Here is a 14,283-nt window from a genome sequence, read left to right on the forward strand (position 1 = left end):
AGGTGAAAGTGTTTGTTGTCTGCAGGTGAAAGTGTTCAAAGTTCTGCTGGCTGCCCTTCGTATGTGTGAAAGCATTTAGAGTATCGTGTTGTTCACAATTTATAGAATACAATATTGATGGAAAATTTGGAAAGGGAAAACTCGATTGGAAAGTGAATGAGTAGTTATAGCCTATAGATTTTTCTTTTTCGTTGTCAGATTCGCAGACTTTCTCTATATTTTCGCATTTTTACTGCTAATTTTCGATATATTAGCTTAGCTGTCCTTGGAAATGAAGGCGGACTCACCTTTGGCAGTGTGGATAAGCCAGATTCGCTCTCTTCGGCCTCAGATTGCTTGCAGCTGGACGAGCTGCTCGAGGTGATGCAAGTGGATTGCGTCTGTCCGAGACTTGGACGTGGCGCCGGCACAGGCGGTGCCTGGCGCTTGAGTTTGCGCGGCGTGGGCGTAACTGGAGCAACTGGCTGTTGGATCATGGATGCTGTTTGAGTTGGGGTTGTTGCCGTGTCCACATCTTTGTCCTCCACATAGCTGGCCTCCTTGGTCTTGCTCTCCAGCTCCAGCTTGGCAATGGCCTCCTCGAGCAGACGCTCAACGGCCGACTTCTGGCTGATGTCGCCCATGGAGCTGGCCGTGTTCTGGGCCGGCTGCTCCTCGCTGCCGCTGGCTATCTCAATGGTCTGGTCGCTGTTCGACACGCAAGTGATATCGAACAGAATACCGTTCTCGGCGCTGAGCCAGCTGTAGAAGAGACTCTCGAGCGGCTCGTTTTGAAAAAACAGATGATTGTCGGTGCCGGCGCGCTCCTGCCGGGTGCGTCGTATCTTCTTGGGCGGCGCATACGCCTCAGTGGGCAGCACGCTGCGTATGGCAGCCAAGTTGCGCTTCTGCGAGGCGCACTGCAGACCCCGTCCGCCCGGCTTGGCACTCACATGTCGCTCCGGGCTGGGCTTCAGCACCACCGTCAGCGTGCTCACATGCAGCGACGGCGCTGGAGACTTGGATTTGGACGCTGTGACCAGTGGCGGTCGTGGCGGAGTGTTTGACTGCAGCACACACTTGGCCTCGAGCTCCTGTGCCAAATGCTTCACACTGGCCTGCTGCTCGGCCACGACCTCCCCGCGTGCCATTTGCTTCGTGGCCTGAGCCTTGAGGTCAGCCGCATGCTCATTGAATTTGGGATGCTTGGCGGCAATGTCGCTAACGAATTTGTTGAAGAGCAACACCTTATCCTTGACGCTCAGCTCGCGGAACACATCCTCGGCCACCAGGCAGGGCCCATAGCCAAAGGACTCCTGCTGCTCCTGCTCGAGCTGCTCGGCCAGCTTCTCTCTGGGCTTTGGCTGTGGCTGTGCTTGTGGCTTCGGCTGCGGCTGCGGCTGCGGCTTCGGCTTCGGCTCCGGCGACAAAGACAACTCATTGTGCAGCGTGGCGTACTGCGGCGCCTCGGCTCGGCGCATCACCTGACTGATCTTCGAGTTGAACAATTGTGCCATCTCCTTCACCTTCATGGGCAGCTTGCTGCTGCTGATCCTGTTGGCGCCACGCACCGACTGCGGTGTGGCCAGCTGGGGCTGCTCGTATTTCTGCTTCAACTCGCTAATCTTTTTCTTGCCGCTGTCCAGCTTCTGTGGCTTGGCCTGCACCTGGGCTGGCTGGCTGGCCAGTTTGGCAATGGTGCTGGCCACCTTGCCCGTGCACGGAATGGTCGATGCATCGCGGACATCTTTGCTGGGCGTCACGGGCACCTCCTCATCGAAATACCTCATGAGATTCTCAATGCTGGACAGGTCCAGGTCGGTGATCTGTATGCGTGACGGTGTGCTGTAGCTGTTCTGGTGCTCCAGTGCAGTGAGAAACTGATCGTCGTCCAGGGAGGAGACCTCGAAGAGCTCCTCTCGCGTCATTGTCGCACGCAGCAGGCCACGCCCATCGCTGACATCGCAGTAGGCGTGCCGCGATCGCCGCTCCTCGATCTCGGCGTTCAGCTGCAGCAGCTCGTCGAGATCGGCACTGTTCATGGCGGCCGTGTCCACGACCATCTCGTGCTGCTGACGATTATTGTTGGGCGTCGAGTTGCTCAGCACCATAATTTGTATTTTGTTTTTATTTTTAAATTTGATTTTTGTATTCACTTCTTCTTCTTCTTCTTCTTCTGTTGCGTTGTTCACGTTAGACGTTGCAGTTTGTAACTGTGAGCGGTGACGTTGTGGCGACGCCTTTTAAGTGCCACAGGTAGACGCCAGTATGCAAATTTTATTTAAATTTAATTTTATTACACCCGCTAATCCGGCCAACATCGGGTCAGGTCATCTAATCGTGGCGCAGCTGCCGCTCGGGTTTTTACAGCATTCCATTAGCAGCGCGTACCTTCCAGGAAGCCTCAGATTGGCCGACCTGTGTGTGTAAAGGTAAAAAGGCAACAGGTAAGTGGCATATCATCTAGAAGTGTCCATGGTTAATACGTTAATAAAGTTAAAAGATTGCGCGCGTCGACTGGGCCTCTCGGCTAACTCGTAATAAAATTGGCACGAAATTCAGGGATGAACAAAGGTGTTGCCAATTTATGAGGGTTTACAACGCGGCCCTATGAGCAGCGAGCACCTACAAATCTTGAAACAGGGGCTAATATCTATAATGGCCACGCGGCAATGCATCTGCATAGGCTTATGCATATAAGTAAATTATTTAAATAAACAAATAAATTAAATATGCTTATACTTGCGCTGGAATTAAAAATTTATATATGATGATTGATAATATATGAAAAAATATGACCAAATTAATTTAGGCATATGCTTTATAAACAATATCTATACAAAATATCTATATAAAGTAAAGAATGTTTTAACGATTCGAATTTTCTTATACTATTTACTCGTTTTCTTTAATTGATTAATATTTACATAAAAAAAAAAAAAAAAAAAAAAAAAAAAAAAAATTAATATGTGAATAATTTTGTAATAATGTATTTTATAATCGTCCAACAAAAAATTGTAAAAAATTTAAAATATAAACAGCTCGATAACAGTATCAGTAAGCAGAGCTTTACTTTAATTTGCTAAATATTGTTTTGATTTTTTAAACTAATTTTTTAGATTTAGATTTTGCACATATTATAACCACTAATTATGTCAATGTATTTAATTAACTAAATAAAAAAAAAATGTAAAACTAGCAGCCTCTATTAAATTCGTAGACATGAAAAATATAGTTAGTTCTGCCATTAGAATTAGATTTTTAGATTAGGAAATTAAGGTAGATTAAATTCAATGACCTACTAACAGTAGCAGAAAACTTGTTAAATTAAATATTTACATTTAAAAAAAAAGTAAATAAAATATTATAATATATACCTATTCATAGGGATCATGGCCAACTTTTATACACCTGTCTATGAGACGCTCTCTAAATGCAAAACTCCCTCAACAATTCAGCTAAAATTGAGTATGGACAGCACTTGGGTACATTCGTGGCATACAAGAGACACACATTAAATATTTGTACCCAAAAGTATGCAATAAACTGTGCTTTATGCTACTGGCAAAGAGCTCTCAAAGAGCTGGCTGAAGACGCCGCAGAATGTGAGTGCTAACTAGACCCCAGAGAGCTGAGAGCCACAATGGAAATCACACACATACGAGAGAATTTCAACATGTCACTGGGGCGTAGCTTTGATTTCATTGGATTTGTGGCAGCTGCCTGTGTCGTCAAGAGACAGAGAGAGGGAGAGGGAGAGAGGGAGAGCTAAAAACTTTGTTGTTGGCATCAGCGAACCGGCAGTTGGCGCCAGCCTTATGCAAATCAGGGCCAAAGCTGTAAACGAGAAAGACTTCAGCCAGGTGCTAAGCTCGAATGGAATCGGCGCTGAATGCTGATGATGACATTTGGCTGTTCTCTTGGCAGCGACATTATTTTACAGCAGCAGATGAGTTTGAGCCTTCGATTCGACCATTTCAATTTGCTAATAGCCACGTGGCATATTTCCACGCATGGAAAGTTGCAGCTACCGAATCTAGTCTAGACAACAAATTTGCCAAACAAAACCCAATGGTTAAAAGGTTTTTCACAATTTTCACATTTTTCCCTCATAACGTTTCTTTGTCTGTCTGTCTGTCTGTTTGTTTTGTGTGTGTGTGTTTTTTTTTCGCCTCGCTTTCAATAACTTTAATATCATTTCTATAGCGCACAGACGCCGGAAATTGAATTACTTACTCAAGTAACTTGAGAGCAACAAAAGAAAACAGAAAAAACTAAAATTTTGAGGGTTATTCATTGACTGTAAGATGTGGAGCCAACCACCAGCATTTAGTACTCTCCTTTGCGCGATTCACAAAAAGTGCACCGAGGTTAAGACTCTATGCCTGTTGGGATCGGGAGCAAGGGAAACTCCAAGTGGAGGGGTCAGCTTGTTCGCTGCATGCGTAAGTGAGCATTTAACAAGGCAAACAGTTGGCTCGGCCCCAGCCCAACTGCAAGTTACTTCTGATTTTTATGCGGCCAGCCTTTGCCCTTTACATAGTGGGCTAAGATAATCAGGCAGTTATTGACACATATCAAATTTTATAGCAGAAAATCTTCATATATGTATAACGAAAGTTAAGCTATCCATGTCTGGTCTGGTTTGTATGCTGACTCCGAATTAAAGAGAACCAGTGAGAGTAAATGATCAGCAGCGGCATAAGACAACTGGAGGAGAACTGATATTAGTGTCCACTAAATACTGAACTAAGATAATATGACAGTTGTTGACATTAGAACCAGGTTTCATAGCCATAGTCAAAGTGAAGCTAGCCATATCCTCAGTTTGTTTTCTCTGGAGAGCATGATGATCAGCATCAGCACAAGAGCATCTCAGTCGGGCTCAAGCCAAGCGTAATTGAATTATGAAAGTCGTGGCTCGACGAGGCGCCGTTGCCGCGCCAGACGCTGCTGCCGATGCATTGATGCAGGCAGCTGGCCAAGGACATGCAGAGGGACATAGCATTCAGGGAGATGCGCCTGGGCTTGGGTAGCCATTGAATCGTTAACGGCATTTTAAGCATACTTGCATTTTCTGCACACACACACACATGCAGCCGTTATGTGGAAATTAATTTTCGCGTATTTCTCATGTTAATAATTTATTAAATAAAAATAAAAATTATGCTTTTATGACGATCAAAATCGCTTTGCTCTTTGCCACTCGGCTTTATGCGTGTGCACTCCATGAAATATGTGACGAAAAAGTGAAATTTTTAATATAAATTATTTTCGTGTCAAGCTTTCACTTTGATAAACCCTATACATATATACAGGTACATCCACTTACGGCTTATTAAATATAAAGCAGTTGCTAAAATATGCACACAGCATTTTGTTAATATTTGTCACCGAACAGGACATGATTTTCGCTTAAACTGTGGCGCGCTTTAAAAATAATTATTTATTCACGCTTTGTCAATTTTGATGAGCTGTGTGTGTGTGTGTGCATAGGCCACAAATTCGTATTTAATTAAAATGTCATTAATTAAATGCAAATCAGGCCTTTGCTTTAATGATTAGACTTTAAATATATTTAAAAAGAAAAAAAAAAAAACAAAGTACAAAAAAATATATATAGATTAAAGTTCGGATCTAGTTTAAATCAAGCTATATTATATTATGACAGACTATTGAAATTTTCGATTCGATCATTCATGTTTTAATTGCTTGAATAATTCCTTTAATAAATTTATATATTATAGTCAATTTATAAATTAGAAAAAAAAGAAATGCCTAAAAGCATACTGGACCGAGGCTTGATGAAAATCTTATGAAATAACAGTCTAAGCCTTGTCTGTGATAGTTGCAGTTGTTAATTTCTTCTTCCCCTAGCCTATGTATTCTAGGCTCGTTATCTTCGTGTATAATATTCTTCATATAGGATTATAATCATTATATTTATTAAATATGTTAGAGTAACTTATGTTTTGATTAACTAGCCTAAGAGAAAGCAGCAAATAAATAAAAAATATAAATAAAAAAATAAAATAAAATAAAAATAAAAATAAATTATTTTTATAGATGTCATTATAAAAAATAAATTTTATAGGAAATGGTTCCTCAGACTTAATATTTATTTTAATAATATAATATATATAATTAATATATTTATATTTAATTTTATAATGGAAATATATTTATTAAATCAGAAAAAATTGAGTTGTTCAGCTGTCAAAATTAACGCTAAAATTAGAATTATTATTTTATACATTTCAATATAATTTAAACAATAAAATTGATTTTCCATTGCCAAGTCATATTACGGATTTGTAAGTTGAAAATAAAAGATAGAAACACAAACATAATATAATTGTACAATTAGTGCCAGAACAATCAGTCAGCGACAAATTGTGCTCTATCGAATCACTAATGAGCCCGATAAGGCGGCAAGTGCTGGAAACGTCACAACTAGACGGCAACACAAAGGAAACGATTGCCATCAAATTCATATCTCATCTCTCGCCACATGTCAATCGCCACTCACTACTCGCCACTCGCCAGTCGAGGAGTCAAAAGTCCAATGCGCAGTGGACAAGCCCCCTATCGAATGGTCCAAGCAGCCAACGAATGCTCGAGTTTAATGTTTTGTAAATGCATAAATCAGGGACAGCATATCGCAAGCACTTGCCGTTCTCTGACCCCCGTGCGAACCTCTCGTGCGTTAGGTTAATCATTAATTGCAACGCCGAATTGCGTCATCCAATGCCTTATCAGGGCAAGGCAGCCGCTCGATGGCGACGCTGATGACAATTAATAACTAAAACATGAATTGAAACAATTTTCGAATTGTAATTCAAGCCGAACCGAACTGCACTGAAATCTTTCATAAATTTCATTTTATAAAAAAAAAAATATATATAAAATAATTAATTACACAAAATGTTGAAATATATCAATTGCTATTTTAAATTAGTCTAAATTAAAACAGACAGAGCATTAAAGTGTTGTACAAATATTTTTGTTCTAATATAGATAAATTTAAACTTTTTGTTATTAATTTTTAAGTGAACTAAATAGTTTAAAAAGTTCTGATAATTTTCATATCGAATAAAACAAAATTTTAAATTAGTTGAAATTTAAAAAAAAAAAAAGGAAAAAAAAAACAGCTAAGTAATGCATTCAAATGTGATCAAAACTTTTCTTTTGACATATTAAGAAAATATTACTTTTGTCTTTAAATTAAATATCTAAAAAAAATAATAATAATCAACGCATAAAAATGTTAATATAAATATCAATATAAAAAAGAATTTAAAAAAATAAATAAATAAAAATAAATACATAATTTAAAATAAAAAATCGCAAGACATTAAACATGGAAATATTTTGCAGCCAACTATAAATAGATAGGTATAATCAAATTTGGTTTGTTTATAAACAAACAGAATAGCTAAAGCATATACAAATTAATTCTATCATTATAATTTGAGATCGAAAGTGAAACGAAGCTTGAACCGATTGCAGTGGAAAATTTTCTGGGCTGCCAAACATAGACAAAATATTCCCCTAGTTTAACATACACTGCTATATCGATTTTTCTTCACTCATAAGACAATAAAAGAATGTTGAGCCTAAGCAGTTGGTCAAGAATAAAAATTATTAGCTATATATAACAATAAAAAATTGTAAAGCATTATGAAATCTGAAACTTTGATTGCTGTGTATTAAATTATACAAAAATAATCTGATGCAATTTCTTATGCAATATCTTTGCATATTTCACGATAGCTTTATAAGTTCTTACATGACAATAAACTTATTTAATACTTTAACAAAGACATGCACATTTCTGACAGTGTATCATAGATAAGCCGCCGCACACTAACTAAAAGAAAAGACGTATTTAAATCGTTGATAAGCAACTCAAGCAAATTCAAATAAAATTAAATAAATGTAAAAAGCGCGCTGCAAGAATTAAACACACATACGTGAGCGCATGAAAGTGTATGTATGTGTGCGTCTGTGTGTGTGTGTGTGTGTGTGTGTGTGTGATTTGAATGAATTAAAAACGAGTACATAAAAAATGGAAACGCGTGAAACGAGTTTTTAGTTGATTTTTAGCAAGCGGCGAACGCGCAACGAAACCTTCTGCAAAATAAATAACGCAAATTGTGAAATACAATCAATCGAAAGTTTAAGAAATATATTTTCGAAACAATTTGCTGACATGTGTGCGCCTAAAGGAAACCAAAAACAACAACAACTGCTACTACAACAATTGCTGCTCCGAAGTGCAGTGCATATCATACAGAACTAATACGAAGCTAAAAGAGAAAACTCAAGAAATTGATTACAGCTGTTATTAAATTGAAAGCGTTACGAAATCGAGAAAGGAAACTCACACAAAATGCGACATCTCTGGGCCCATTGCCTGCTGCTGCTGCTGCTGGTTAGCCAAGGCCAAGGTGTCAAGGCGCTGCCCACGGCCCACCTGAATCAAAGCTGCCGCCTGACGGCGGCCGAGACGGCGACGGAGCCAGCCTGCAGCGCTGAGCTCAATCTGCGGCACATTCAACTGCTTAAGCGGTACATGCGACCGGAGCTGGATGCGTGCCAGGACTTTTATGCGTATGCCTGCGGCAATTGGAGGTCGGTGCACAAGATGGGCGAGTCGGCCATGTCGCTGAGCGGCGCGCGGATCGATCAGCGCTATGTGGAGCTGTTCGAGCGGCTGTTGCACGTGCCGCGATCCACGGAGCATTCGCTGCCCCTGTATGGGAAGCTGTTGCGCTACTATCACAGCTGTCGCGCGTTGGGCAAGCCGAGGCTACGTCGCTACTTGGAGCAGCTGCCCCACATTGGCGGCAATCACTGGGCCGATCTGCTGGCGGTGCTGGGGCGCTATGGCTACCACGAGCACTACGTGAAGATCGAGGTGAGCCAGCACAATGCCAGCCAGCACATGATCGTGGTGATGCCCCACAACTACTACCTCAATCTGAGTCTCAGCGGCAGCATCTACAACGCCCTGAGGCGGCACACGCACGGCCAGTTGCCCAGCCTGAAGCAGCTGAGTGAGCAGTTCAAGCAGCTCGAGCAGACGCTGCAAGAGATGGCCCAGCCGCCGAACGGCAGCAGCGACGAGGAAACGGTTAGCACCTACACGCTGGAGCAGCTGCAGCAGGAGCTGCCGGACTTGAATTGGACGCACGTATTGCACCTGCAGCTGGGCGCCATCTATCCGGGCAGCTATCAGCTGCTGGCCGACGATCTGCCGGCGCTGCGACAGTTGATCAGCTATCTCAACCGGGCCGATGCACGGCTCCTGCAGCTGTATAGCTGGGCGCGCTTCCTGCAGCATCTGATGCAACTGCCACACAATCCGCTCAGCAATCCCCAGCCCAGCTTCAGTGCTGGCTCAGCGACCAGCTGTGTCCAGCACATGCGCAAGACTCTCTACCTGGCCATGAACTTCGCCTACGAGCGGAACTACTACGGCAAGCAACGGCAGGCGGATGAGCATGTGATCTTCGGAGTCTTTGCGGAGCTGAAGCAGCAGTTCGCCCAGCAGCTGCGCCTCAATGTGCTTGGCCTGAATGCAACGCTGCTGGACGCACTGCTGGACAAGGTGCAGGGCTTGCGGATCAATGTCGGCAATCTGCCGCGCAATGTGAGCGATCAGTTCTATGAGGAGTGCGTGCAGCACTGGCGAGTGGGCAACGATTTCTATGAGAATCACTTGAACAGTCTGCTCCACTACTACGATCATCTGGCCGAGCTGGAGCGCACAGAGGATGCGGCAATGCGACAGGTGTGGTTCAGCTTCAATCATCATGGACCCGAGCTGCTGGACAATATCGATGCCACGCCCTATTTCTACTGCCTGGGCAGCATTATAATAATGCCATACGCCTACATGCAGCTGCCACTATACGAGTCACAGTTCTGGCCAGCTCTGCTCTACGGCGATCTGGCCAATACCCTGGGCCACGAGATGCTCCACTCCATCGACACGTACTTTGTGGACTACGATGCCCAGGGCGAAATGCGCGACTACAGCGATCAGCTGGTGCTCAACAAGAACTACTTGAAGGCGGTGAATTGCCTCAACGACAGCGAGCATGTGATGTTGAATGAACGAATTGCCGACATCAGCGGCACACGTCTCGCACTCAACACGTACATGAAGGACCCGCTGGAGAGGCGCCACAATGGCCGTCTGTACTTTGTGCAATTCGCGCAATTCTTTTGCGGCGAGGAGGCGGACATCTATCACGATACGGGCAGCAAGCGCCTGAACTATGCCCTGGCCCAGATGCCCGAGTTCGCTGAGGTCTTCAACTGTGCGCCGGGCACGCCCATGAATCCAGTAAGCCGCTGCAGTTTCTGGTAGCGAACCGATTCGCTAAATAGTATAGATATATATATTTAAAATAAAACACTTGGCTCTCTGCATGGCCTCGTAGCTGGTGTATAGCTTTAACTAGTTAAGCCAACAAGTATTGTAAATAAAAACAAAAAGTATGCTTAAGTAACTGCTTTCGCCTTGCGCTCTTTCAATCTATCATCTATCGTCTCACTTCCCATAGCTATCTATGCAAGCCTCGGCGTCACATCAATATGCAGCACGCATCTGGCCACAGAAATCCTTGACAGCCTAGCAGCCAGGCACAAGGAGACAAGGAAACAGGCAAAGGTAGTTTGCAGTCAGCGAGACAAGTTAATTTTCAATTACGTGCACAACGTGTAAGCGGGGAAAAGTCGAAAGCCAGCTGAATACACAACTGCGCCTACAAGCGAGGGCGGCAGGAAAACCAAAGAAAATTCTGCAGCTTGGCAACTAGTAAAACCTTAGACTATATGAGCTTTGAAATGGGCTACGAATGATAATATTATTTTGATTTTTATTTAAGTTATTGGGATTTGCAGTTAAACTAAGAAATTTAGTTAATACCAGACTTACTTTAGAATAAACTTTTTAATTGTTTCAGTTTTTCGCTGATCAGGGGCGTAACGAGGTTGCCAATAATGAGGGCGTGATTCTTTGTATTAAGTTAATCATTTATGCTTTATTTTTAAGACCGATTGAGGAAGTTAGAAATTTAATTTAAATAAAATCAATCAATTAAATAAAAGGTCAACCAAAATTGTTGATTTGCCGATTCATTTAAAACAGATAGCACGCTTCGAAAATGGACGGGGAGGGGGGAGGGAATGTACTGTCCAACCAGGTTATATCAGTGTATAAAAAAACAAGATTTTTTAAAAATTAAATTATAAATAAATATCTCTTCAATAACTTATTTTTATATAAATTTAAGAAAATCTAGGATATAGAACAATTTAAAGAATTTATATAAAATAAAGAACATATGTAAATACATATAAAATAAAATATAATAATAATAAATACATATAAAATATAACAATAATACAATATTAATAATAATAATAATAAAATATAAAATCTAAAATATATACAACTATATATTTAAAACTTTGTAATATAAAGTGAATTGCAAAATTGAATCAGCTACGCATTATTTTAAACCAATTTAGAAATTTGAAACGTAAATGAAATGAGTTTACAAAAACAAATGAATTTGCCATTTAATTTAATTGCAAAATGAAAATGAAATAAATTTTGTATAGTTGTATATATGTAGGCAATGCCTGAGCCCATATTGTCTGGCGTTGTTCAGCGACCTCAAACTAAACAACTTGCAGGGCAGATGAAAAACTACCAATGGGAAATATGAAATGCAGTGGCAGCATTAAGAATTTTCACATTGCCATCGTCATGCATTGAAATCAGCAAAAGCCACTGGCACGGCAACAGCAGCAGCAGCAGCAGCAGGAGTAGCAGCAGCAGCAGCAGCGATGCTCAAGCAGAGGCTGAGCAGATACAGAAAGAACAAATGTACATATACATCTGTGTATACATATTTCTGTATCAGCATGGCATACTCTCATACACACACACACACACACATATGTACATTCACATATGCGCAATGTGCGTGTCTTGTTTGCCGGCACGCTTTTTATTTATTTGCTAATTAACGCGCTTCCTGTGCAACAGCCGAAGCGACGCGACGCGACGACGACTTTTCAGTTGGCAACTTGTTGAAGGTCGCTGTGGCATGTACATACCTACATATATACGTATGTATGTGCATGTATATTACTCATGCCATACAATGGACCACCCCGTTACCTGGCAACCGCAATTGGCGCTCGCATTAATAGACTATTAACAAGATACCCCAAGCCAGAAGATTTGCACGTGCTCTGCATGCCGAATACAGCAAAAGCATTACCAAAAACCACTGGCCAATGAAAGCCAGCTCTGTTTAGGACAGCTGCTGCCTTGATCGTTAATTAGGCTGGTGGTAGACCGCAAGCCACATGCTCTACAGCTAACCACAGATTGACAACTGACTCCATTATAAATTTACAAAATAAATTGAGCAGTTGACGGTTTAAAGTCATATAAATTGACTGCGGAAATGAGAATTGATTTCCTTGAAATTTCCTTCTATTGTTTTTTTATATCAATTAAATTTTAAGTTGGAAATTCTGAAAACTAGACGAATTGATCATGAAACGTGATTAGGATATGAATAAACATTTTTGTAAATGTTCTCAGAGCAGCATTAAAGCATAAACTCTAATTATCAAAATTCAAATATTTATGTACGAATTGTTTTACAATTTTTATGTTAGATATAAAGCTCAATCGAATTAAAAAAAATTTATATGATATAAAAATCTTCAAATTTGAGAGGAACTTACAAATATTTTGAAACAGAGAAATTTTATAGCTATATAATATACATAAAGAACTGATTTGTCTAGTCTAACAAACATTATTACTGATTTATAATTTTACGTTTAAACTTCAATAAAAATTGTGTTTTTTTCTATAAGTATTTTTTTAATCATAAGAATAAATTGGGAAATAATCAAGAATAATAAATATTAATTTAATAAAAATTCACTGAAGCTGCAGCGAAAAATTGGTTTCTAAAATATATTTTTAAACTAACTAAAAAATTATAAATAAAATTGTATTAATGCGAAACAGACTTCTTAAAAAGTTGTTTATATATTTTTTTAAATATATTACATATCAACTTTATTTTAATTTGAAAGTGGAATACAACAATAAATAGATGTTAATAAGGTTCAACATGAAAACTAAAAAATTCGTCAGATCTCAAATTCTTATATTAAATTTTCATTTTAAATATGAAATTCAGTTAGATATTGAAAATATAGATTTTTCGAATTAAAACCTTTTCAAATGAAAATCTTCAATTACTGCTAAATTTTGGTAAATTGTAAACACTTATTGCTCGGCTAATCATAGCAATTACAATTGAAGCAATATGCAACGATTTGGCAATTTGAGAGCATAGCCAAGATGATTATATAATTGATATGCCCGATAATAGGCGGTTTCGAATGGTTTATGCGCATTTATGCGACTGTCTCGTATTCTCTGGCCGTCTTAGCACTACAGCACAATACATACATGCATACATTAATACACATACATATGTATGTGTGTACGCTTGTTTCGCTCTAGGTACTTATAAATATGTATGTGCCTAGTCGGCAGTTTGTGTGGTCGCCGGATCGAATACTTAGCTTGCTGAGTTTGCGGTTTCCTCGACTCGCCGCCAACTCGCGCGACCACACAAATTGATATTCAATGTGCGATTTGAGCGCTGCCTGCGGCGCGGGTTGGGTTGTGTTTCATACTCGTGTGTGTGTGCGTGCGTGTGTGTGTTATCAGTGAGAAATTTCATTCATTCATGTAAGTCAAATTAGCTTGGCGGCTGCTCTGAATCGTTTAATAATTAAGTTTAATTTTAAACAGCTTAGAGCGCATTTCACGTGTTCACAAGTGACGCAATAAATGCTATGAATTGCGTATAGCCAGCCGCACCCCTGCCAGAGCCACTGCAGCTGCTGACCTCACCAACTGGGCACCAGGTACTCAGCACTGGGCACTGGCCAATGGGAGCTGGGCACGCCGCCCGCTTGCCCGAATGACCGCTTCGATCCGGAAATTTGAACGTTACGGTTTTCCCCGTCACGTGTGGCGCTGTTGCCGTGCGGACTCAAATCGTTTTATTCTGTCAGCGAGACACGTGCGCCACGATTGCCCGATTTCGCTGTATCCCAAATTTCATTTTATTCCGGTTTTATTCTACATATATATATATATATTTTTTATTTTTATTTGCAATAAATTTATTTAATTTGCAATAATTTTATCAGCGAACTGTCAAAGTATTGCTCGAGCAGAAA

At 40.7% G+C, this 14,283-nt stretch overlaps 2 protein-coding genes across 2 annotated transcripts in view; one reads left to right on the forward strand and one right to left on the reverse strand.

Moving 5' to 3' along the window:
- The window catches only part of slam (slow as molasses), an 85,664-nt gene that overhangs the window by 2,077 nt on the left and 69,304 nt on the right, over positions 1 to 14,283 (reverse strand). The window contains exon 3 of the mRNA XM_018004558.2: positions 288 to 2,397. Coding sequence (XP_017860047.1) covers positions 288 to 2,090 — 1,803 coding nt within the window. The 5' untranslated portion in view covers positions 2,091 to 2,397. The remainder of the gene's footprint in view (positions 1 to 287; positions 2,398 to 14,283) is intronic.
- On the forward strand, positions 7,923 to 10,499 carry Nepl4 (Neprilysin-like 4). The gene has a single exon (XM_018004561.2). The coding sequence runs from the start codon at positions 8,372 to 8,374 to the stop codon at positions 10,355 to 10,357; it is 1,986 nt and encodes a 661-aa protein (XP_017860050.1). The 5' UTR covers positions 7,923 to 8,371; the 3' UTR covers positions 10,358 to 10,499.

This window comes from Drosophila arizonae, chromosome 3 (assembly GCF_054131065.1).
Source record: "Drosophila arizonae isolate 15081-1271.41 chromosome 3, UAZ_ARI_1.0, whole genome shotgun sequence".
Classification (NCBI taxonomy): domain Eukaryota; kingdom Metazoa; phylum Arthropoda; class Insecta; order Diptera; family Drosophilidae; genus Drosophila; species Drosophila arizonae.

Coding starts and splice junctions, on each gene's coding strand:
- Nepl4 (XM_018004561.2), top strand. CDS start 8,372: ATGCGACATCTCTGGGCCCATTGCCTGCTGCTGCTGCTGCTGGTTAGC.